Below are 23,751 nucleotides of genomic sequence, written 5' to 3'. Positions count from 1 at the left end.
GCTTGCCCTCTGACCCTCTCAGAGGTTTAAGTGCAGGCTGTATGCATCCTGAGTAAAACTTCCCTCTAGGTTTCGGGGCGCAGGCTGCATTTCCCAACCTCAGTCACAAGGAGAGTTTCTGTGTAGGCGGAGGTTACAGTCGGTGTCGTCTGATTGGTAGTCTGAAGATCTTCAAGTTTGGTTATTTGGGGCAGTTTCTGAGGCAGAAAATCATTTTCCTCCATTCAGCTGCAGTGTAACAGAGCTGGCAGATAGGCACTTCAGACTATAAGCACACCTCCATTATTTCCTATAGGAGTTTTGGGGGTGGTCTGTGAAACTCTCTAAAGCTCATTTTTGAGAGTTTCTGAGGGTAGGGTTCAGGTCTCACACTTCCCCTGATTGCTATTTTTTATTTTTGGATTTTGCTTTTTTGGGCGCAAATTCGCAGGCAGTGACCATCTTGGATTTTTATTGTTTTGTTTTGGGATTTTTTTCCAAAGTTTTAGTTCTGCCTCAAAATCCCTCAATATGATTAAAAATCATTTGGGGTAGACACCCCGCCCCTAATCTGTCAAATGTGTGCATTGATTTTGCCAGATCTGTGACTATACTGCTTGGCCGCAGCGTGCTGGGGAGGGAGCAGGAGCTTCGGGCTTCATCTCCTTCAGGGCTGGATCTGTGATTTTGGAAAAATATCTCACTCAAAGGCCATTTTGGAATATGGCGTCAAACTCCTGCATTCTGAGCCTGGGGATTCTTTTGGCACAGTGCAAGCACCTCAGCAGGGCCCTACAGTGAATAAGGTGGGCTTGTCAGTTTCTTCTGAACCAGTTGCACCAGTGGCAGAGATCCCCTTTCAGGAGCCTTCTCGTCTGGCTATAGCAGAGCTTGATTACATTATGCTATTCGGATATTATGCTGCTTGTCTCCTGACACTGCTTTTATTTTGGTTCCGGCTGATACCCTTGCTGGGACTAGTCAATACGATCGCACCGAGAGTCCAGATTTGGGTGAGGACTCCTCCATCAAAAGACATTTTAAGCATGGCTTTGTCCACCATTTTATTGCTGAGGTTCTGAAAGCAAAAAATTGGAATCGCCGCTTTACATGTGAGTGTTTGGTCATGGACTGTTCTAATGTACTGTCTTCTTTTTTTTTTTTTTTCCCATCCCATCCACAGCTTCTTTGTCTAGTTACAGAAGTATAGGATGTCTAGGCTGCTCTTTCCGACTCTCTCTCAAGCTGTGTCTAAGCTTTATCCACTGGCTCCTGCCTTTAGCAGTTTTGAGCAACCTACGGTGACCTTCGCTAGTGATGGAGGAGTAGTGTTTAAGGACTCCCAGGATCACAGAATAGATATATATATATATATATATATTTTTTAACCTTTTTGAAGTGGCTTCTTCAAGCATCAAGGTAGCGACAGCCTCCTTTGCGACACGTCCCTGTCATACTAGATTGATCAGGGTGCCCTCTGCGGAACTGGATGTCTGTCCCCAGCTAGTACTGGATGGTGTGGATTATGTGGCAGATGCCCTTTATAATCTCATTTGAATTCTTACCACTTATGCGGTGTCTGCGGGCCAGCCACTTTGGATCTGTCCTTGGGCTGGGAACGCTGCCTCCAAGGCCACTTTAAACAGACTTACTTTCAAGGGTTAGCTTCTTTTTGGGAAAGGTCTAGATCAGTGGTTCCCAACCCTGTTCTAGAGGACCGCCAGGCCAATCGGGTTTTCAGGCTTGCCCTAATGAATATGCATGGAGCAGATTTGCATGCCTGTCACTTCCATTATATGCAAATCTCTCATGCATATTTATTAGGGCTAGCCTGAAAACCCGATTGGCCTGGCGGTCCTCCAGGACAGGGTTGGGAACCACTGGTCTAGATGACCTCATGGCCGGTGTTGCTGATCGCTAGCTTAGGTGTCTCTCCCTGTGAACCAGTCTCGCCGGACTTTGGGAGGGGACGGTAGTAATTTTCATCCTTCCCGCTGTTTTTGTCAGGGTTCCTTGGGCTGTTCCTCCCAGAGATAGTCTCAGGGATATAGTCCCCGTGACAACACTTCCAATTCCAGACATCCTCAGACATCCAGATCCCGGGCAGCTACTGCTCCTACACAGCCCTCCAGAGGGCCACTTTGCTCAGTTTTACCAGGAGTGGACTCGCATGCTCTCGGATAAATGTTATGTTATTTATTTCTTATATACCGCTAAATCCGTTAAGTTCTAAGCGGTTTACAGAGAAATATACATTAAATATACAATAAAGGATACAATAAAATAAGATGAATTAAATAAAGAATGGGTACTTTGAAATTCCCTTACTGTCTCGAAGGCTCACAATCTAACTAAAGTACCAAGGACAAACAGAATTAGCAAATAGTAGATAAGAAATTAAAGATAGTGGAAATGAGATATAAAGCATCCTAACAAGAATACATAGAACTCTCAATATCATACTGTTAAAAAACAAAATGTACATACCAAAATAATAAAGTAATAGAAAGAAACTAATTAAATAGAAAATAATTTTAAGAATTAATCAAATATAGAAATATATGATAAATGGATGCTGGACATCATTTGAAAGGGGCACAAGATAGCTTTTTTTTGCCTGCCTTCTGGATTTGTTTCTGGACTCACTGGCAGGTCAGCCGGAAAAGGGGTCAAAGGTCCACACTAGTTTACAACATCTCTTGGACATCTGAGCACTAGAACCCATTCCAGAACACGACAGAAAAGAAGGCCCGAAGCCGGCAACAGTGGTGAATTGTAAATGCTGCTGCTGCTTGAAGAAGTTCATAATGCCAGGCCTTGGAGCACCCGCTTAGGGATGCACTGCTGACTGGGAAAGGGAGCAGAGAGGGAGAGAATTGCTGCACTCAACTTTCTGTGATCTCCACTTTCTGTCATCTTTTATAGATGCTCCCTAGACAGAACCAGCATTCTGAAGTCTGCGCTGGTGGCTTCAGGGGGAAGCTCTCCGCTAGGGCCAGCTTCTTCGGATTTTAGAGTGGTTCTTATGACGGATGCCAGCCTGTCAGGTTGGGGTGATCACTGCAGGAACCACTCCATTCAGGGTTAGTGGATTCCTCTTCAGTGGTGTTGGTTGATAAATTGTTTGGAGCTTCAGGTGATTCGTATGGCATTACTCACTTCCATTCCACTCTTGAAGGAGAAATGGTGCAAGTGTTCTCAGACAACGCCATGGCGGTGGCATATATAATTCATCAAGGGGACACAAAAGGTTCCTTGGACCAGGAAGGTCCCATGCTGTTTTGCTCGGCAGAGTTAAGTCTTCTGTCTCTCTCGGCGGCGCACATGGCCGGAGTCGACAGACTTCCTCAGTCGTCAAATCCTGGACCCAGGAGAATGGTCCCTCTCACGGGAAAGTGTGTCCGACTGATCGTACAGCACTGGGGTCTGTCCCAGATGGACTTTATGGCTGCAATAGAGAACTCGAAGGTCATGCACTTCTTCAGTCAAATAACAGAGTGCAAATGCTTAGGGTTGGACACCTTGGTTCAGCCCTGGCCAGCTCACAAGCTCCTTCATGTGTTCCCTCCAAGGCTTCTGGTTGGTCAGGTTATTTGCCAGATAGTGGCGCATATCAGTTTCGTGATTCTAGTTGCTCCGGATTGACCTCCCTCATCGTCCGTGGTTTGCAGATCTCTTCAGTCTTCAGCGGGACTGGAAAATCAACCTTCCTCTTCCTCACAACCTTCTCGGTCGGGAGACCCACAGCACTTTGGTCTTCCAGCATGGCTTTTGAGCGCTCAGCCTTGATGAGGCACGGTTATTCAGAGGTAGTCCTCTTGAAGTCCAAGAAACCCTAAACTATGGCTTCTTTTGCCTCAGCCTGGAAAACTTCCCAACAGTGGTGTGCTGAGGCTTCCATTTTGGTGGTCCTGGCTTTTCTTCCAGCAGGCTTACATAAGGGTTTAGCAGTCTCATCCCTTAAGTTCTGGTAGCAGGCTTTTCGTGCTTCAGGGTACACAGGGGTTCTTGCTCGCTTCCATGATCCAGATGTGACCAGGTTTCTGAGAGGGGCACTTTGTTTGTGGCCTCCTTTGAATCATCCTTTCCTTTGTGGAATCTTATCATCATTCTACAGGACCTTGTGGAAGCCCCATTCGAGCCACTGAAGGATGCTGCTCTTCTGAATCTGACACTCAGACTGTCTTTCTGGTCACCTTTGTCTCGGCATGGCATATTTCGGAGCTTCAAACTCTTTCGTGCAGAGACCCTTTCTCCGTATTACAGACACCGGAGTTGTTCTTTGTACTATACCTTACTTTTTACCAACAGTCGTTTCTGCTTTTCATGTCACCCAGGAGGTTTGTTTGCCTGCGTTCCATTCCATGGGCTCAGAGCGAAAGGATCAGATCTTACGCAAGTTGGACGTCAAGAAAGTCATGCTCCACTTTTGGAGAGAACTACTGATTTTGGATCTCCTCTTTGTCCTGACTGCTCTGCCTTGGCTTAGACAGCCGGCGTTTATGACCTTGATAGCCATTTCCGTGACTTATGTCACCCACAGCAAGCTGTCGCCAGTTTCCTTTCAGGCCCAGTTCACTAAAAGTGTTGCTGCTTCATAGGCGCAGTCTTGCACATTTTCTCCAGAGGAAATTTGCATGGTGGCTCCTTGGTCCTCTCTTCCTACCTTTACCTATTTTTTCCCAGGTGGATGTGGTGGCTTGCTCTGATGCCGCTTTTGCGACCTTGGCATTGCGGGCAGGCTCTTATGTCCTCCGCAGACGCTGCCATTGCTTTGGCATGTCACCTAGCATACTGAATCTGGAAGGGACTTAACAGAATGGGAAATTTAGGTTTTCACCTTCAATAATCTTCTTTTTGTTAGAGGATTCAGTATGGCCCGCCCTCTTACTTGTTCTGAATCACCTGCTTTCTGCCTCGTTATTCTCTTAACAAGAGCAGAACCCATGGAAGCAAAGCAAATAAGGGAACGCATGGGAACAGACAATGAGCAATCCACGGGAGCCAGCAGGATAAAAGAAAGCTTGTTTATTTCAGTCCAAGATATACAGTAAAATAGACCCAAGTTCAGGATATACAGTAAATAGACTGTATATCCTGGACTGAAATAAACAAGCTTTTGTTTTATCTTGCTGGTTCCAATGGATTGCTCATTGTCCGTTCCCACTTTTTTGCAGGTTAGTTCTACTTCAGAGGTCTCAAAGTCCCTCCTTGAGGGCCGCAATCCAGTCGGGTTTTCAGGATTTCCCCAATGAATATGCATTGAAAGCAGTGCATGCACATAGATTTCATGCATATTCATTGGGGAAATCCTGAAAACCCGACTGGATTGCGGCCCTCAAGGAGGGACTTTGAGACCCCTGTTCTACATTGTTCCTCAATATTTTCTGTGTTGCCTTTGTGCCTGATTATTGCTTGTTTTCATATTTTGCAGAGCAGACCAGTTCCCAAATTGTTTATGTTGCTGGGGTGCTTCCCCAGTACCCCCTTGCTTGTCATAGATGTGTCCAGGTTTGTTGTTTGACTTTGTGACAGAACTACAGGGGAATCTAACTCTCTGAGGTGGGAGGAGCTCAGAAAAGTATTTGGTTTTCTGCAACTCCTGGATTGAAGGAAGGGATTGAATACCTAGCGTACAGAATCCTTCAGGGATTAACAGAAAGAAGATTATTGAAAATGAAAACCTAATCTTCCAGTAGCACAACGCTTGGACCTGATGGTATACATCAGGAGTAGCTCTCTATGTAAAGACATATATCCAAGCAACTGAAATGCAGGGGACATGAGGAAAGGAAGAATGGATTGTTTTGAGAAAAGAAGATGGAATTTCTATCCACGTGGGTGTTATCTACAGACCTCTTACTCAATCTCAGCAAATTGATAAAGATCTGATTACAGATATATAAGAACATAATAGCCTTACTGGGTCAGACCAATGGTCCATCAAGCCCAGTAGCCCGTTCTCACGTTGGCCAATCCAGGTGACTAGTACCTGTCCAAAACCCAAGGAGTAGCAATATTCCATGCTACCAGTACAGGGCAAGCAGTGGCTTCCCCCATATCTTTCTCAATAACAGACTATGGACTATTCGTCCATTAAATTGTCCAAACCTTTCTTAAAACCAGCTATGCCATCCGCTCTTACCACATCCTCTGGCAACATGTTCCAGAACTTAACTATTCTCTGAGTGAAAAAAATTTCCTCCTATTGGTTTTAAAAATATTTCCCTGTAACTTCGAGTATCCCCTAGTCTTTGCAATTTTGACGGAGAGAAATATCTATCCACTTCAATCATATCTCCCCTCAGTCATCTCTTTTCCAAGCTGAAGAGCCCTAACCATTTTAGTCTTTCCTCATACGAGAGGAGTTCCATCCCCTTTATCATTTTGGTCACTCTTCTTTGAACCTTTTCTAGCGCCACTATATCTTTCTTGAGATCAGGAAACCAGAACCAAGTTCCTTTACAGACTTTTCCATCTCTACTCACTCAGAGTCAAGACTCTATAACACATAAGAACATAAGAATTGCAGCTGCTGGGTCAGACCAGTGGTCCATCGTGCCCAGCAATCCGCTCCCGCGGCAGCCCTTGGGTCAATCTTTCCCTAAGCAAGGGAAAAGTCTCCTTGGACTGGAAAACTGCTAACGTCATTCCGCTCCACAAAAAGGGAAGCAGGTTGGAGGCTGAAAATTACATACCGGTGAGTCTCACATCAATAGTGTGTAAACTTATGGAAACGTTGATTAAAAACAGATTGGATACGTTTCTGGAAGACGAAAGTCTGAGGGATCCCCACCAGCATGGATTTACAAAGGGAAGGTCTTGTCAAACCAATCTGATAAGCTTCTTTGACTGGGTAAAGAAACAACTGGATGGGGGACAATTCCTGGATATCGTGTATTTAGACTTCAGTAAGGCTTTTGATAGTGTCCCACACCGTAGGTAATTAAACAAGATGAATACGATGGGTCTGGGAGATACAATGACTGCATGGGTTAAAGACTGGCTTAGTGGCAGACTTCAGAGGGTGGTAGTAAATGGTACTCCCTCAGAAATGTTGGAAGTGACCAGTGGAGTGCAACAAGGCTCGGTTTTGGGTCCGATACTATTTAATATCTTTGTAAGGGATCTACCTCAGGGACTTCGAGGTAAAATTGCTTTATTTGCAGATGACGCTAAACTATGCAATATTGTGGGCAGCGCAGCCGAGCCCGACAGCGCAACCGTGCCAGACACTATGAGGCAGGACCTACTTTACTGGAACAATGGTCTAATACTTGGCAACTGAGTTTTAATGCCAAAAAGTGTAAGGTGATGCACTTTGGTAGCAAGAACCTCTGCAGAACATACACCCTGAATGGTGAAAACTTAACAAGAACCATCGCAGAACGAGACCTGGGTGTAATCATTAGTGAAGATATGAAAACTGCCAATCAGGAGGAGAAAGCTTCAGCCAAAGCTAGACAAATGCAAGATTGCATCCGGGAAGTTTTATCAGCCGTAAGCCTGAAGTCATAATGCCGTTGTAAGGTCGATGGTGAGACCTCATCTGGAGTACTGTGTTCAGTTTTGGAGGCCACATTATCAAAAGGATGTGAAGAGAATAGAGTTGGTTCAGCGTATAGCCACTAAGATGATCTCAGGACTTAAGGATCTCCCATATGAAGAACGTCTAAGCAGGCTGCAGTTATATTCTCTCGAAGAACGCAGAAAAAGGGGTGACATGATAGAGACATTCAAATATCTTACAGGCCGTATTGAGGTGGAGAAAGATATCTTCTTCCTTACGGGTCCCACGGCAACCAGAAGGCATCCGCTCAAACTCAAGGGTGGGAGATTTCATAGTGACATCAGGAAATACTTCTTCACTGAAAGAGTGGTTGATCGATGGAATGGTCTTCCACGTCAGGTAGTTGAGGCCAGTAACACACGCGACTTCAAGGGACGATGGGATAAACATGTAGGTTCGCTACGGGGAAATGCTTAAAATGAGGGTTCTTGTTGAGGAAAGGTTCTTGGAGTGGATTCGCTCCAGGAAATTCTTAGAGGGAGGGTTCTTCGAGTGGGCAGATTTGTTGGGCCAACGGCCCTTTTCTGCCGTCATACTCTATGTTTCTATGTTTAAAGACCAGTGACCTAACTGAGTATAGCCTTACCTGTGTATGTTCTGGTTTAGCTGGAACTTATCTAACTTTGTCTTGAATCCTTGGAGAGTGTTTTTCACCTATAACAGCCTCCGGAAGAGCGTTTCAGTTTTCCACCACTCTCTGGGTGAAGAAGATCTTCCTTACATTTGTACGGAATCTATCCCCTTTTAACTTTAGAGAGTTCCCTCTCGTTCTCCCTACCTTGGAGAGAGTGAACAACTTGTCTTTATCTACTAAGTCTATTCCCTTCATTATCTTGAATGTTTCTATCATGTCCTCTCTCAGTTTCCTCTTTTCAAGAGAGAAGAGGCCCAGTTTCTCTAATCTCTCACTGTACGGAAACTCCTCCAGCCCCTTAACCATTTTAGTTGCTCTTCTCTGGATCCTTTCAAGTAGTACAATGTCCTCCTTCATATACGGCGACCAGTGCTGGATGCAGTATTCCAGGTGGGGGCATACCATGACCCAGTACAGCGGCATGATAACCTTCTCCAATCTGTTTGTGATCCCCTTCTTAATCTGTTCACCTTTTTCGCCGCCGCCAGTTTGATGAAGCCACCTTTTGACCTTCTGGCATCTACTCTAATTTCTCCCGCTGAATTTCCAGCCCTTCTTATTGTAAACCGCCTCGACCTACTTCTTATTGTAAACCGCCCCTTCAGTGTGACTTTACTCTGTCTCCCCTCCTCCCTACAAATATTCATGTACTCAAAGACTTCATTGTTCTTTTTGCTGAATGTCCAGCTCTTCTTATTGTAAACTGCCTCGAACTACTTTGGCTTTGGCGGTATATAAACAACTAGTCTTTAAGCCCGTTACATTAACGGGTGCTAGAATAGATGTGTCTGTCTGTCTGTGTTTCTTTATCTCTCTCTCCTTGGCCGCTGTCTGTATCGTTCTGTCTCCCCCTCCACCCCCCACCAGAGCAAAGCTGTCTGTCCCCAGCACACACCTCCCTCCCAAATGTCTCTCCATGGCCCTCTTCTGTCTTCTACCCCAGAGCAAAGCTATCTGTCCCCAGCACACCTCCCCCCAAAGCAGCCCCCTTTCCCTGTCTCTCCATGGCCCCTTCTGTCTTCCCCCCCCCCAGAGCAAAGCTGTCTGTCCCCAGCACACCCCTCCTCCCAAAGCAGCCCCCTTTCCCTCTTCCTGTCTCTCCATGGCCCCTTCTGTCTTCCTCCCCAGAGCAAAGCTGTCTGTCCCCAGCACACCTCCCCCCCCCAAAGCAGCCCGCTGACTCTTTTTCTCTCCCTGGCCCCCTTTCTCTGCCTGTCTTTCTGTCCCTCTCCCTGCCCCTGTGTCTTTCTTTCTTTCTGTCTCCCTCCCTCCCGCTATCTGTCTGTCATTTTTCCCCATTTCCCTGTGCAGCAGCATTTCCATCCCACTTCCCTATGCAGCAGCAACAGTATTTCCCTCCTCCTCCCCACCCCCCCCGCTTTCCTGTGCAGAAGCAGTAGCGGTATTTCCCTTCCTCTCCAAGTCCCTGTGTAGCTGTAGCAGCATTTTCCCCCATTCCCCTTTCCCTTCTCTTCCCTTACCCTTCCCTGCTCCGTTCGGCCCTCCCCCTTCTTTTACTGCCGTTGTCCTGCTCGATCTGGCCTGCTCCTGACCCTCCCACCGCCGACAAACCTCCGGGCTCCAGCCGCATAGGCAGCACTTTAAACACGCTACTTCGCGGCCTTCTGCTGCCGATTTCCTCTGCCGCGTCTGCCTCCGATGATGTCATCAGAGACGCGGCAGAGGAAATCGGCAGTAGAAGGGCGCGAAGTAGCGTGTTTATAGTGCTGCCTATGCCACTGGAGCCGGGAGGTTTGTGGAGTGTCAACGGCCGGAGCGGGGCTGCTGTCCACCACTCAGTTGCTGCCACTGGTGCTGCCTACGCCGCTGGAGCCAGGAGGTTAGGAGAGAGCACAGTTGCGCGCCTTCAGCCACCGCACGTGCCTCCAGCCCCTGCAAGCGCCGTGAGGTGTCAAATATTCGTGATTCCTCACGACGCCAGGAATCACGAATTTTCAAGAGTGCATGTGCGCTCTAGGGTTTTATTATTAGTGATAAATTATTATTATTATTACACATCTTAAATTTCTCACTTGGAAAGTGGTCTTCTTGATCTCGGTCACTTCCACTTGTTGAGTAAGTAACATAGTAACATAGTAGATGACGGCAGATAAAGACCCGAATGGTCCATCCAGTCTGCCCAACCTGATTCAATTTAATTTTTTTTTTTTTTTTTTCTTCTTAGCTATTTCTGGGCGAGAATCCAAAGCTTTACCCGGTACTATGCTTGGGTTCCAACTGCCGAAATCTCTGTTAAGACTTACTCCAGCCCATCTACACCCTCCCAGCCATTGAAGCCCTCCCCTGCCCATCCTCCACCAAACGGCCATACACAGACACAGACCGTACAAGTCTGCCCAGTAACTGGCCTAGTTCAATATTTAATATTATTTTCTGATTCTAAATCTTCTGTGTTCATCCCACGCTTCTTTGAACTCAGTCACAGTTTTACTCTCCACCACCTCTCTCGGGAGCGCATTCCAGGCAACCACCACCCTCTCCGTAAAGTAGAATTTCCTAACATTGCCCCTGAATCTACCACCCCTCAACCTCAAATTATGTCCTCTGGTTTTACCATTTTCCTTTCTCTGGAAAAGATTTTGTTCTACATTAATACCCTTCAAGTATTTGAATGTCTGAATCATATCTCCCTTGTCCCTCCTTTCCTCTAGGTATACATATTCAGGGCTTCCAGTCTCTCCTCATATGTCTTCTGGCGCAAGCCTCCTATCATTTTCGTCGCCCTCCTCTGGACCGCCTCAAGTCTTCTTACATCTTTCGCCAGATACGGTCTCCAAAACTGAACACAATACTCCATGTGGGGCCTCACCAATGACCTGTACAGGGGCATCAACACCTTCTTCCTTCTACTGACTACGCCTCTCTTTATACAGCCCAGAATCCTTCTGGCAGCAGCCACTGCCTTGTCACACTGTTTTTTCGCCTTTAGATCTTCGGACACTATCACCCCAAGGTCCCTCTCCCCGTCCGTGCATATCAGCTTCTCTCCTCCCAGCATATACGGTTCCTTCCTATTATTAATCCCCAAATGCATTACTCTGCATTTCTTTGCATTGAATTTTAGTTGCCAGGCATTAGACCATTCCTCTAACTTTTGCAGATCCTTTTTCATATTTTCCACTCCCTCTTCGGTGTCTACTCTGTTACAAATCTTGGTATCATCTGCAAAAAGGCACACTTTTCCTTCTAACCCTTCAGCAATGTCACTCACATACATATTGAACAGGATTGGCCCTAGCACCGAACCCTGAGGGACTCCACTAGTCACCTTTCCTTCTTTCGAGCGACTTCCATTAACCACCATCCTCTGGCGTCTGTCCGACAGCCAGTTTCTGACCCAGTTCACCACTTTGGGTACTAACTTCAGCCCTTCAAGTTTGTTCAACAGCCTCCTATGAGAAACTGTATCAAAGGCTTTGCTGAAATCCAAGTAAATTACATCTAGCATATGTCCTCGATCCAGCTCTCTGGTCACCCAATCAAAAAATTCAATCAGGTTCGTTTGGCACGATTTACCTTTTGTAAAGCCATGTTGCCTCGGATCCTGTAACCCATTAGATTCAAGGAAATACACTATCCTTTCTTTCAGCAACACTTCCATTATTTTTCCAACAACTGAAGTGAGGCTCACCGGCCTGTAGTTTCCTGCTTCATCCCTTTGACCACTTTTATGAATAGGGACCACATCCGCTCTCCTCCAATCCCCAGGAATCACTCCCGTCTCCAGAGATTTGTTGAACAAGTCTTTAATAGGACTCGCCAGAACCTCTCTGAGCTCCCTTAGTATCCTGGGATGGATCCCGTCTGGTCCTATCGCTTTGTCCACCTTCAGTTTTTCAAGTTGCTCATAAACACCCTCCTCCGTGAACGGCGCAGAATCTACTCCATTTTCTCGTGTAACTTTGCCAGACAATCTCGGTCCTTCTCCAGGATTTTCTTCTGTGAACACAGAACAGAAGTATTTGTTTAGCACATTTGCTTTCTCCTCATCACTCTCCACATATTTGTTCCCAGCATCTTTTAGCCTAGCAATTCCATTTTTTATCTTCCTCCTTTCACTAATATATCTGAAAAAATTTTTATCTCCCTTTTTTACATTTTTAGCCATTAGTTCTTCCGCCTGTGCCTTCGCCAAATGTATCTCTCTCTTGGCTTCTTTCAGTTTCACCCTGTAGTCCTTTCTGCTCTCCTCTTCTTGGGTTTTTTTATATTTCATGAACGCCAACTCTTTCGCCTTTATTTTCTCAGCCACTAGGTTGGAGAACCATATCGGCTTCCTTTTTCTCTTGTTTTTATTTTTTTTAGTGAGCTTCAAGCATTGGTCTCCAATCCATCATACACAGTATTTCATCATGATAACTTGGTTCTATTGACCCTCCTAAATTCCTTCCAAAAGTAGTCTTGGAATTTCACCTTAACCATTGTGCTTCCAGTTTTCTTCCCAAAACCTCATTCTTATCCTGGGGAAATAGCTCTGCATACTGTAAGCGTGCCTTGGCTTACTACATACAGCGGACTAAGCCACACAGGACTTCACCTCAACTGTTCATCTCTTTTGATCCTAACAGATTTGGTTGGCCTGTAACCGAGAACTATTTCCACATGGTTAGCAGCTTGTATTTTCTTCTGCTATCCTTAGTCTGGGCTACAAAAAGTGTGAAGAATTTTTAATTTTTTTGCACAGAATTCCCTCTGGAGTAAAACAAGTAATTTCCTGTTCCAGTGTAGCAGTGACTCTAGAGACTGCGTAGCTGGCTAGCCTGCTGGTAGTGCTCTGCTTTAATTGCTAGCAATGCCAACAGGCTATGGAAGGTCAGACGGAGGCAGGAGATACTGGACTGTGGCAGTGGATCTGAGGAGGTAGAAGGGGACCTGTGTTAACTTGCACTACAATTTTTAACGCACTTTAATGTGCAGCCCTAGTTTTAAGCAGATTAAAAGGTTTTAAAATAACATTTTGTCACACTATTCACCACCATAAGAACTTCAGACACTATTAAGACTTTATGTTAAAGGTTAACTGCCAATTATTCATTCAGTCTTGTAGTTTTTATAAATTGCTTCTTATTTTATAGACTCCCTCTGGGGTATCTGCTCTCTTCCAAAACTTTGTGTCATTGGCAAGAAGGCAGTTTTTTTTCCCCTTTTAACCCTTCAGCACTTTCACACAAAGATATTAAACCGAATTGACCCCAGGACTGAGCCTTAAGGCACTCGACTACTCACCTTTCCTCAAAAAGAATGCCATTTGTTGCTGCCCTTTGTCATCTGTCAGCTAACCAGTTTGTTTTTTAAATCTAGTTCATTACCCTGACATCCACCCCTAGTCTACTCAGTTTTAGAAGCCTCCTATGAGAGACCATTTCAAAGATTTTGCTGAAATCCAAGCATACTACTTCAGCATATATCCTACGTATCCTCGGTCAAGTTATCTAGTCACCCAATCAAAGAAATCAATCAGATTCATTTGATGTGACCTGCCACTGGTAAAACCATTATCCTTTGGATCTTGCAAACCATTGACTATGAAAAGTTCACTATCCTTTTTTTAGCAGTATCTTTATTACACTCTCCCCCACCCCCCAAACTGAGGTAAAGTTTACCAGCCTGTAGTTTTCCATCTCTGCTTTATTAAACTAAACTAAACCTTGGGTTTATATACCGCACCATCTCCACGAATGCGGAGCTCGGCACGGTTTACAGGAAGAAGGATGAGAGAGGAACTACAGTGGAGAGATTAAAGAGTTAGGTGTAAAGGTGAAGGTGAGAGGCCTAAGAGGGGGGAAGTGTTACAGTTTTGAGAATAGCCAGGTTTTTAGGTGTTTGCGGAAGAGTTGGAGGGAGCTTGAGGTTCGGAGTGGGGAGGTGAGGTTATTCCAGATCTCAGTGATTCTAAAGGGGAGGGATGATAAATCCTTCAGTGGGCTTGGGCCCCAGGCAGAATAATTAATTTGGGCCCCTATAATACCGTGGAGGGGCATAATCAAAAAAACCGTCTAAGTCCCCTTTTGGCCTAAAGCCTTAAACGTTGAAAGTAGAAGCAGGAAAAATGTCCATAATAAAAATAAACGTCCAAATGGAGGTTTGTTTTGATAATAGCCTGCCTCTACATTCAGCTGTTTAAACGCCCAGACCACTACTACATCTACACTTATACCCCCACGACGTCTACACTTATACCCCATAATGAACCAAAAAAATGCCTAAGCCCCAAACGTCCAACACAAGGGCTTTTAGGCGAAGGAGGAGCCAGTCCTACGCCTAAAAGCTGGATTCTGTAACCGGTGTCTGTCAAAAACAACACCGGTTACAGAATCCACCTACCCACCCTCCACGACATCGGGGCAAGAGGGAGCCCAAGCCCTCTTGCCCCGGGAACCCACAGCACCCCCCGATTACGATCAGGCCAGGAGGGAGCCCAAGCCCTCCTGGCCTCTTGCCCCCCAGCCCCCTACACGATCGAGCAGGAGGGAGTCCAACCCTCCTGCCCAGGCGGACCCCCCACTAAAATACGGGCAGGAGGGATCCCAGGCCCTTCTACCCTCGACACAACCCCCTCCTGCCCAATCGTGTAGGGGGGTGAGAGGCCAGGAGGGCTTGGGCTCCCTCCTGGCCTGATCATAATCGGGGGGGTGCCGCGGGTGCCCTCTTGCCCCGAATGTAATCGGGGGGGGGGGGGGGGGGTCAGTGCCGCGGGGCAAAAGGGCTTGGACTCCCTCTTGCCCCGATGTTGGGGAGGTCGGGGGTGCCGCGGGGCAAGAGGGCTTGGGCTCCCTCTTGCCCCGAATGTAATCGGGAGGGGGGTTGGTGCCGCGGGGCAAGAGGGCTTGGGCTCCCTCTTGCCCCGAATGTAATCGGGGGGGGGGGGGTCGGTGCCGCGGGGCAAGAGGGCTTGGGCTCCCTCTTGCCCCGATGTTATAGGGGGGTTATGTATCGCGGCAGGAGAGATGCCTCATCTCCCTACCGCGATGCCATCACTCCTCTAACCGAACTGCTGCGACCCGCGGCAGAAGAGATAGGGCATCTCTCCTGCCGCAGGTCACAGCAATTCAGGTAGAGGAGTGATGGCATCGCGGTAGGAGAGATGAGGCATCGCGGTAGGAGAGATGAGGCATCTCTCCTGCCGCGATCATTGCTGTAGGGGGTAGGCAGGTTGCTGGGGCCACTGAGCTGATTGCAGCAGCCACGATCAGCTCAGCAGCCCCTTTTTTGGCACTTAGACCTGTTTTGACTTCGTCTAAGTCAAAACGTATAAGTGCCGACTAGGCAACCTGCCTAAGATTTTGATTATACCTGCTGCACGCCTAGGTGTAGGTCGGCCCACCGCCCGCCCTTTCCCTTCCTCTAAACACGCCTCTTTTCTCTCTGTGCATTTAGTGGCAGGGGAAAGTAAGGCCTAAGCTGGTTTTAGATACGTCTAAAACCAGCTTTGATTATGGGTACTTGGACGATCAGGCTTTTTGATCGTCCAAGTAGCCATTGAGGCTACTTTTTAGACTTTTTTTTTTTTTATTATGAACCCCATATTTCCTAAGTGGGGACCATGATCATTAATAGAAATATGAAGGTAAAAATGAACTGTAAACTTTGAGAAGTCAGACTGTAAAGCAAAACTAGAGAAATAGAAACTTGACATGCAAAAGTTCAGAGTTGCATATTACCCAACTCAGGCAAATTAGAATTAATAAATTCAGAATAAAATATTTTTTAAACCTCTGGGCATTTTATTTATTTATTCCTCCAACTTTCTTTCCAGGGTTTCTTGTCCATTTGGCATTTTTCTCACAATGGCCAACATCAGTTTTTCCTCTGTGTGTCCTGCTGTTGTGTCCAGCATCTCCCCTTTGTGTCCCTGTCCTTAAGCTCCCCCAATGCTCAGTATCTGCCCTCTGCCCCTATCCTCCCCCCTTTATTCAACATCATCTCTCTGTGTTTATGTCTTGTCCTGTCCAGCATCTCTCATCTCCCCTTAGTGTTTCTGTTGCTCTTCTGTGTCCCTACATTTTCTCCATGCCCAATATCTCTTCTCTGTATCCCTGTCCACATCCAGCTTTTTCCCACTTTTTCTTTTCTTCTGCAGCCCCCCCCCCAGCTCCAGGTCAGCATCACTTCCTCTCTCTCCCTGCCACCTCTGTGCCTCCCCCCACCCTGGAGCAAGCATCTCTCCGCTTGTATTCCTTTTGTCTTACAACAGCACCTTATTAATCCTATACCATGTAAGTTTATAACAACATTTCAAGGACTACTACTCCCTTTTAATTTTAAAATGTTCTTTAACAGTTTTTAGTATGGTACCTGCAGTCTGGAAGTATACTATCATTTGCCCCCCCCTCCCTAATTTAAAGATAGTACTATAAGTAGCTCCATTGTTTGTAATTATTGTCCAAAACATTTAAGTAACTTTTCAGGAAAACTAACATTTTACATCCCAGTCAACCAGATTTTCATAAATCACATAGCACAGGCAGCTTTGCTTACATATGTCCAGACTCGTATGGCTCAAGATAAAGACAATAGGATGTAGGTTTTATTTAAAGATTTTGACTTTGTGGATCATGGACTATGGCTAGATAGAATTCAATCAATTAGTATTTCCAAAATTGCTCTGGCTGGGTTTAAATCATATCTGACAGATCCAAAGTAAAATTGTAGATAGTAATTCTTTTTCTGATTTGTATACCCATACTTTCATATGCAAGGTACCCCAGTGTTCTGTATTGGTAACTAAGGGCTCCTTTTACTAAGGTGCGCTAGTGTTTTTAGCATGCATTAACCACGCGCTAAACAAAAAATACTAATGCAAGCTCTATGGAGGCGTTAGCGTTTAGCACGCGCAGCATTGTAGCACGCGTTAAAACCACTAGCGCACCTTAGTAAAAGGAGCCCTTAGTTATTCAATATATTGTATTTATGGCATTGTTGCTTGAATTCATTTGATCCCTTGAACTGACAGCTTTCACTTACAAAGATAATTTTCAAATCCTGATTTCTTTAGGATTGCTTCTGTTTGTGCTAAATTTACTAGGAAAAAATTAATCATTCTATTTTTAGAATAGTAGGTTCTTCCCTTTGGAAATATTTGCCACATTATTTGAGTAGAACATGATACCATATGTTCAAGAAAGGTCTTAAGGCATTCTTATTCAGGGTTGCTTGTAGGACATAATTATGGCATAGCAGCAGTGGTGGCTAGCAGGCTAAGCAAAAACAAGGGAACATAACAATAGTCTTGTAGCTTTACTGTACATAAATTGTATTTGTCCTTCCTCTTTATTTTTTTTCTCTCATTAGTTTATTTTTAGGAACTGTAATTAATGGTATATTAATCACTGTGCCAGTATTCCCAAATGACAGTATATCAAATTTTTGAATAAAGTGTAAGAAAGCCATAGGCCAAACACAATTTCCCCCCTTTAAAGTGTCTTTTCAGTAAACTGGGAAAAAAAAAAGTTAATTTTAAAATTCTATTACCAAATTATTTTTGTACTTGTTATAATTTATATATATATGATGTTGAGTTATTTTTCCACTATAATTCTGTTACAGGATCTCTGGCAAATGGATATACATGTAGAAGAAAAGCTACAAGAAAAAGGAGATATGTTAATGACACAGAAGATGCAAAATCTGTTAATAACATGCTGAAAGAACAGTTCAGTGTATGCAAAAAAATCCCACGAAGGAGTGCTATACTGGCTGCCAACAAGATCAAGTGTATAAGTGATACTGAAGAATGCTCTAGTTCAGAGAATGACTGCAATACAGGTATTAGCAGCAGGAATTTACCCAGGCGCAGTGCTTTTGAGAGAGCTAAGAAACACTTGTTTGAGGAGTCTGAAGAAGATAAAGATAAAAATAATGTGAGTGATGAGAGTGATGCAGAGGAAGAATCCACTTCCAGAAATGTTAAGAAAACTTTGTTAGTTGTTACTAAGAAAAGCAATGACAACCCAGGTGTCAAAAGCAGGAACTTACCCAGGCGCAATGCTTTTGAGAGAGCTAAAAAACACTTGTTTGAGGAATCTGAAGAAGATAAAGATAAAAATAATGTAAGTGATGAAAGTGGTGTAGAGGAATTCACTTCCAGAAATGTTAGGAGAACTTTGATAGTTGCTGCTAAGAAAAGCAATGAATCCAATGACAACCCAGATGTCAAAAGCAGGAACCTACCCAGACGCAATGCTTTTGAGAGAGCTAAAAAACACTTATTTGAGGAGTCTGAAGAAGATAAAGATAAAAATAATGTAAGTGATGAAAGCGATGTAGAGGAAGAATCCTTGATAGTTGCTGCTAAGAAAAGCAATGAATCCAATGACAACCCAGGTGTCAAAAGCAGAAACCTACCCAGACGCAATGCTTTTGAGAGAGCTAAAAAACACTTCTTTGAGGAATCTGAAGAAGATAAAGATAAAAATAATGTAAGTGATGAAAGCGATGTAGAGGAAGAATCCACTTCCAGAAATGTTAAGAAAACTTTGACAGTTGCTGCTAAGAAAAGCAATGAATCCAATGACATCCCAGGTGTCAAAAGCAGGAATTTACCCAGACGCAATGCTTTTGAGAGAGATAAAAAACACTTCTTTGAGGAGTCTGAAGAAGATAAAGATAAAAATAATGTAAGTGATGAAAGCGATGTAGAGGAAGAATCCACTTACAGAAATGTTAAGAAAACTTTGACAGTTGCCACTAAGAAAAGCAATGACGCCAATGACAACCCAGGTGTCAAAAGCAGAAACCTACCCAGACGCAATGCTTTTGAGAGAGCTAAAAAACACTTCTTTGAGGAATCTGAAGAAGATAAAGATAAAAATAATGTAAGTGATGAAAGCGATGTAGAGGAAGAATCCACTTCCAGAAATGTTAAGAAAACTTTGACAGTTGCTGCTAAGAAAAGCAATGAATCCAATGACATCCCAGGTGTCAAAAGCAGGAATTTACCCAGACGCAATGCTTTTGAGAGAGATAAAAAACACTTCTTTGAGGAGTCTGAAGAAGATAAAGATAAAAATAATGTAAGTGATGAAAGCGATGTAGAGGAAGAATCCACTTTCAGAAATGTTAAGAAAACTTTGACAGTTGCCACTAAGAAAAGCAATGACGCCAATGACAACCCAGGTGTCAAAAGCAGGAACTTACCCAGACGCAATGCTTTTGAGAGAGCTAAAAAACACTTCTTTGAGGAGTCTGAAGAAGATAAAGATAAAAATAATGTAAGTGATGAAAGCGATGTAGAGGAAGAATCCACTTCCAGAAATGTTAAGAAAACTTTGACAGTTGCTGCTAAGAAAAGCATTGAATCTAATGACAACCCAGGTGTCAAAAGCAGGAACTTACCTAGACGCAGTGCTTTTACTAAAGCCAAGAAAAACTTGATTGAAGAGTCAGACAAAGATCCACAGTCTGAAAGTGAAGAGATGGCAATAGAAGACAACCCCATTTCTGGGAACTCTTCGGGCCAGACTCTTAAAGCTGCTGTTAGCAAACATAGCAACTGCACCACAGCCATTAACATAGAATTTCCCCAAGGCAGTTCTTTTGCCGAATCTAGGACAAATCCTGTAGAGATGTTAGAAGAAAAAAATCTAACTTGTAAAAGTGAAGAGAGGGACCCAGTTTCCAGAATTCCTCTAAGTCAGACTGTTTCAACTACCACTGGAAGATATTCTGATGCATCAAATGACTGCAGCACAGCTATTAGGAGCAGGAACTTACTCCAGAGCGTTACTTTTGCTAAATCTAGGAAAGCCTTATTGGAGGAGTCAGAGGAAAATAGCGATACAGAGTCTGAAAGAGAAAAAAAATCCATGTCTAGAAATTCAAGGCAGATTAGCTCAACTGCTGGGAAGTACATTAGTGATTCTTCTGACGATGACTCCTTTTTAGAAACTGATAATGTGAAACTAAAAAACTGCCACCCCAATGGCCATAATCAGCCAGGTAAAACTGCTGGCTGTGCAATTGCTAGAAGAAAAATGTATGTTTCAGAATCTTCAGAAAACAACTCAAAATGCCAACAACAGAAACACAACAGAAGAAAAGCTTCAAGTCAGTCAGGTTCTACGCTACATTGTGAGGCATCTGATGACCTAGAAACTGATACAGATTCTGAACCGGAAAAAAGGAAAAGGAGAAAATGCATGAAACCAAATTCTCAGAGCAGTGCATTTCCCGTAAGAAAACCAAAGGATCTAAGCGATTTTCAAGATTCAGAGTCCGAGAAGGAAGAGAAAGGGAGACATAGTTCTAATTTTGAGTATGAAAAGGCTTCTTCACAGACTGCAAGACCTTCAGAATCTGGTTCAGATTCCTCAACACAGTCTTCAGGTTCTGATTCTTATTCTAATCATAGTGCCTATGGAGGAAAAAACATAAAATGGAGAAAGCGGAAAAGAAATACCAAAATCACGGGAAGAGGTGAAAGCATTAAAGTGAGGTCATCTAAACCCAGTAAGATGATTGTGCAAAGGAAACGACCTAGGACAAATCATGATGGTGACTGGGAGGATATGGACTATAAGAAACCTGAAAAAATTTCCCGACGATCTAAAATAAGGACTAGAAATCAAGGCAGGAGGACAGTCAGGTATGACGATGGTGATATAGAAACAGAATGCATGATGCAGAACGATGAGAATTTAAATCTTGGCATCTCTAGAATTGGGCGATTGCGAAAAATGACCTCAAAAGCAAAAGCTAGTTATGTCCTGAGGTGAACACCAGCGTTTGGTTGACTGCAGGTCTACTGCTTTTCAGATGATTCAGGGAATATATTTATATTTTTCTATGAAAAATTTATGAATATGGTTAAACCATAACTGACCTTTTTTTATTTCATCTTGCACTTGCTTTTCCATTCTATCAACATTTAGCAGAAATGCCAATATGTGCCTCAGTATAGGGGCAACTTGAATTTGGAACTGGAATTAGTTACATATAGCAAGGGTTTAAAACACTGGGTTATTTGTACTGGAATATGTTGTGTTAAGCATTACTGTTGTGGACACTGAAATGGAGCATACTACCAATGTCATCAGTACCTTTTGGAAAAATAGACCAATAAAATGGGCCAACTTATTGGGTATTTTAAAGTTATGCACAATAGTAACTTAAGTTTACAAACAGTACTGTAGATAGAGACAGCAGGAGTTCTATAGCATTTACCGTATTTTCACTCATATACTGCGCACCCGTGTAAAACGCGCACACGGGTATAGCGCACGGGGAACACAAATTTATGTAAAAAAAATTTAATATAGCGCGCATACCCGTATACCGCGCATGCCGCCCCGACTCTCCCGTCACTGCCCGACTCTCCTTTCGCCCGCTCCGACTCTCCTCTGGCTAGCCCGACTCTCCTTTAGCCCGCCCCGACTCTCCTCTCCCCCTTGAAATCCTGTCCCCCCTTGAAGTCCTGTCCCCACCCTGAAAGCCTGATGCCCCCCCCCGACGTCCGATTCACCCCCCCCGCAGTACCGCTCGCACCCCCACCCCTAAGGACTGCTCGCACCCGCACCCCCACCCCGAAGGACCGCTCGCACCCCCACAGCCTCCCCACCCCTCCCCCATCATGTAGAAGCTGCCTACCGTCGTCCTGCTGCTTCCTCTGCCGGCGGTCCTGCCCCTTCTCTTAGCCCTGCGTCTACGCTGCTTCCTCTTCCGGCGGTCTTCTGACATCAGAGAAAGGGCGGGACCGCCGGAAGAGGAAGCAGCGTAGACGCAGGGCTAAGAGAAGGGCGGGCAGAGGAAGCAGCAGGACAACGGTAGGCAGCTTCTTCATGATGGGGGTGGGTGGGGAGGCTGTGGGAGTGCGAGCGGTCCTTCGGGGTGGGGGTGCGTGTTCGAGCGCGAGCGGTCCTTCGGGGTGGAGGTGCGAGCGGTCCTGCGGGGTGAATCAGACATCGGGGGGGTGGGAACTATGTAAAAAAAAGGGGATAACGCGCTCACACGTATAACGCGCACGGTTATGCACAGTTTGTAAATTCGTGTATAACGCGCGCGTTATATGCGTGAAAATACGGTAACCTTATTATGAATAAAGTATTTTAGGGATTACAGAAGTTGATTTAGGCAGATATAAAATAATATAAATACCAGCATTCTTTGCTACCAAAATTGAAAATTACTATTAGAATTTCATATTTGAAGAAATAAGCATACTTTACAAAATTATGGTGGTACTGTACCTATGTATTTCAAACCATACAATATTGGCTAAGTGGTTAACCAATTGGAATTGGATTTTTGCTGCCTATTTTTTAAAGAAGGAGCCTCCTAAATATTTATTTTCCAGCATTGTTTGCATCAATCTTTTTTCATAACTCATGAATATTTTTAACTTGGACATTCCCTTTATCAAGAGGTAGTTTCAGTGCTTGATTTAACTTCAGAATTTGTGCAAAAATTTATCATTCTTCCATAATAAACTTTCTCAAAAGGTAATAGTTTCCATTTCATGCAAACTATTTTAACACAGAACAATGGTAGGTTGCTGATGAAATTTTGATAATGAATTAAGACTCCAGAATATTTGATTAGTATTTTCTCAGATTTATGAAATGAAGTATGTATATTTTTCTCGGAAATAAAAGCACCGCTTAAATGCTACTGAAATTTCCAGATCTTTTTATATGTTGAAAGTTGATTTAACTTCATACCCTGGCTGACAGATGTTTTGTTCTAGTTTTTGAAATGATGTGCTAAGAATCTCAGGAAGCAAAATCTAAAGTATTTGGTTATTTCTTTCTATGCCATGTGAGGCTTCAAAATTTCCCCTTCTCACTGTCCATTCTGGATTTAACTGGTAATTCAATTAGGTTTACAAACTTGTCTTTGCCCAAGTGAATGTGAAACTTTGAAATGGCAAGCAAAATTATTTCAAAGGAAACTATTTTCAGTAACCATCCTTCACAGTAAAGTTTTATGCTCTTAATATTTTGTACATTCAGTCTAAACTTTGGCCAAATGTTAAGTCTTCCATTTAACAATTTTTTTAATGTGGAATTCATTTTTACAAATATCAAAGCTCTTCCATCTTATAATGTTCTTGTTAGACAGCTCAGTATTAAAACATATTTTACCTTCATTTATAGAAAAGGTAGCAATGGTGCAAAAATACAAGGTCAATATACAGAAAAGCGTAGTTTAGCTTTCAAAAAGCTAATTCTAAACATGTGCTCTAAATCCCTCAGCCTTTCTAGCAATTAAACCTAGTACTGCAGTGAGATCATTCAATTTTATTTTCCCTATGAAATTATTTTTCTAATTTTTGTGGCAACTTTTGTGGCATTAGTCTATCCAAAAGGTAATGTGCTTTCCATTGGTATGTTGCCACTGCAGTGCTTGTGATTTCTATTGCTTTATTTCCAAGCTCAAGAGAGCTCTGGTTTACATCCATGTACTTACAGGTATTTCCCCATTTTTGTTAAAAGCATAATGTACTGTATACTTTCTAATTCTAGTTTGACTTTCAAATTGCATTTTGTCTTCCTTGTTATGATTTGTAAAATAGAGGTCCATGTTTTCATTTCTCTTAATAAAATAATGCTGC

The 23,751-nt window shown here is 43.9% G+C and overlaps 1 protein-coding gene across 2 annotated transcripts in view; it reads left to right on the top strand.

Moving 5' to 3' along the window:
• The window catches only part of BRWD1 (bromodomain and WD repeat domain containing 1), a 614,838-nt gene extending 593,355 nt beyond the window's left edge, over positions 1–21,483 (top strand). For both annotated transcript variants that reach the window (XM_033941455.1, XM_033941456.1), the window contains one exon: positions 17,751–21,483. In XM_033941455.1, the coding sequence (XP_033797346.1) occupies positions 17,751–20,917 (3,167 nt within the window). In that variant the 3' untranslated portion in view covers positions 20,918–21,483. The remainder of the gene's footprint in view (positions 1–17,750) is intronic.
• The last annotated feature ends 2,268 nt before the right edge of the window (positions 21,484–23,751 follow it).

This window comes from Geotrypetes seraphini, chromosome 4 (assembly GCF_902459505.1).
Source record: "Geotrypetes seraphini chromosome 4, aGeoSer1.1, whole genome shotgun sequence".
Taxonomy (NCBI): domain Eukaryota; kingdom Metazoa; phylum Chordata; class Amphibia; order Gymnophiona; family Dermophiidae; genus Geotrypetes; species Geotrypetes seraphini.
The sequence above is the reverse complement of the archived record's forward strand: the minus strand, read 5'-3'. Positions and strand labels throughout refer to the sequence as shown.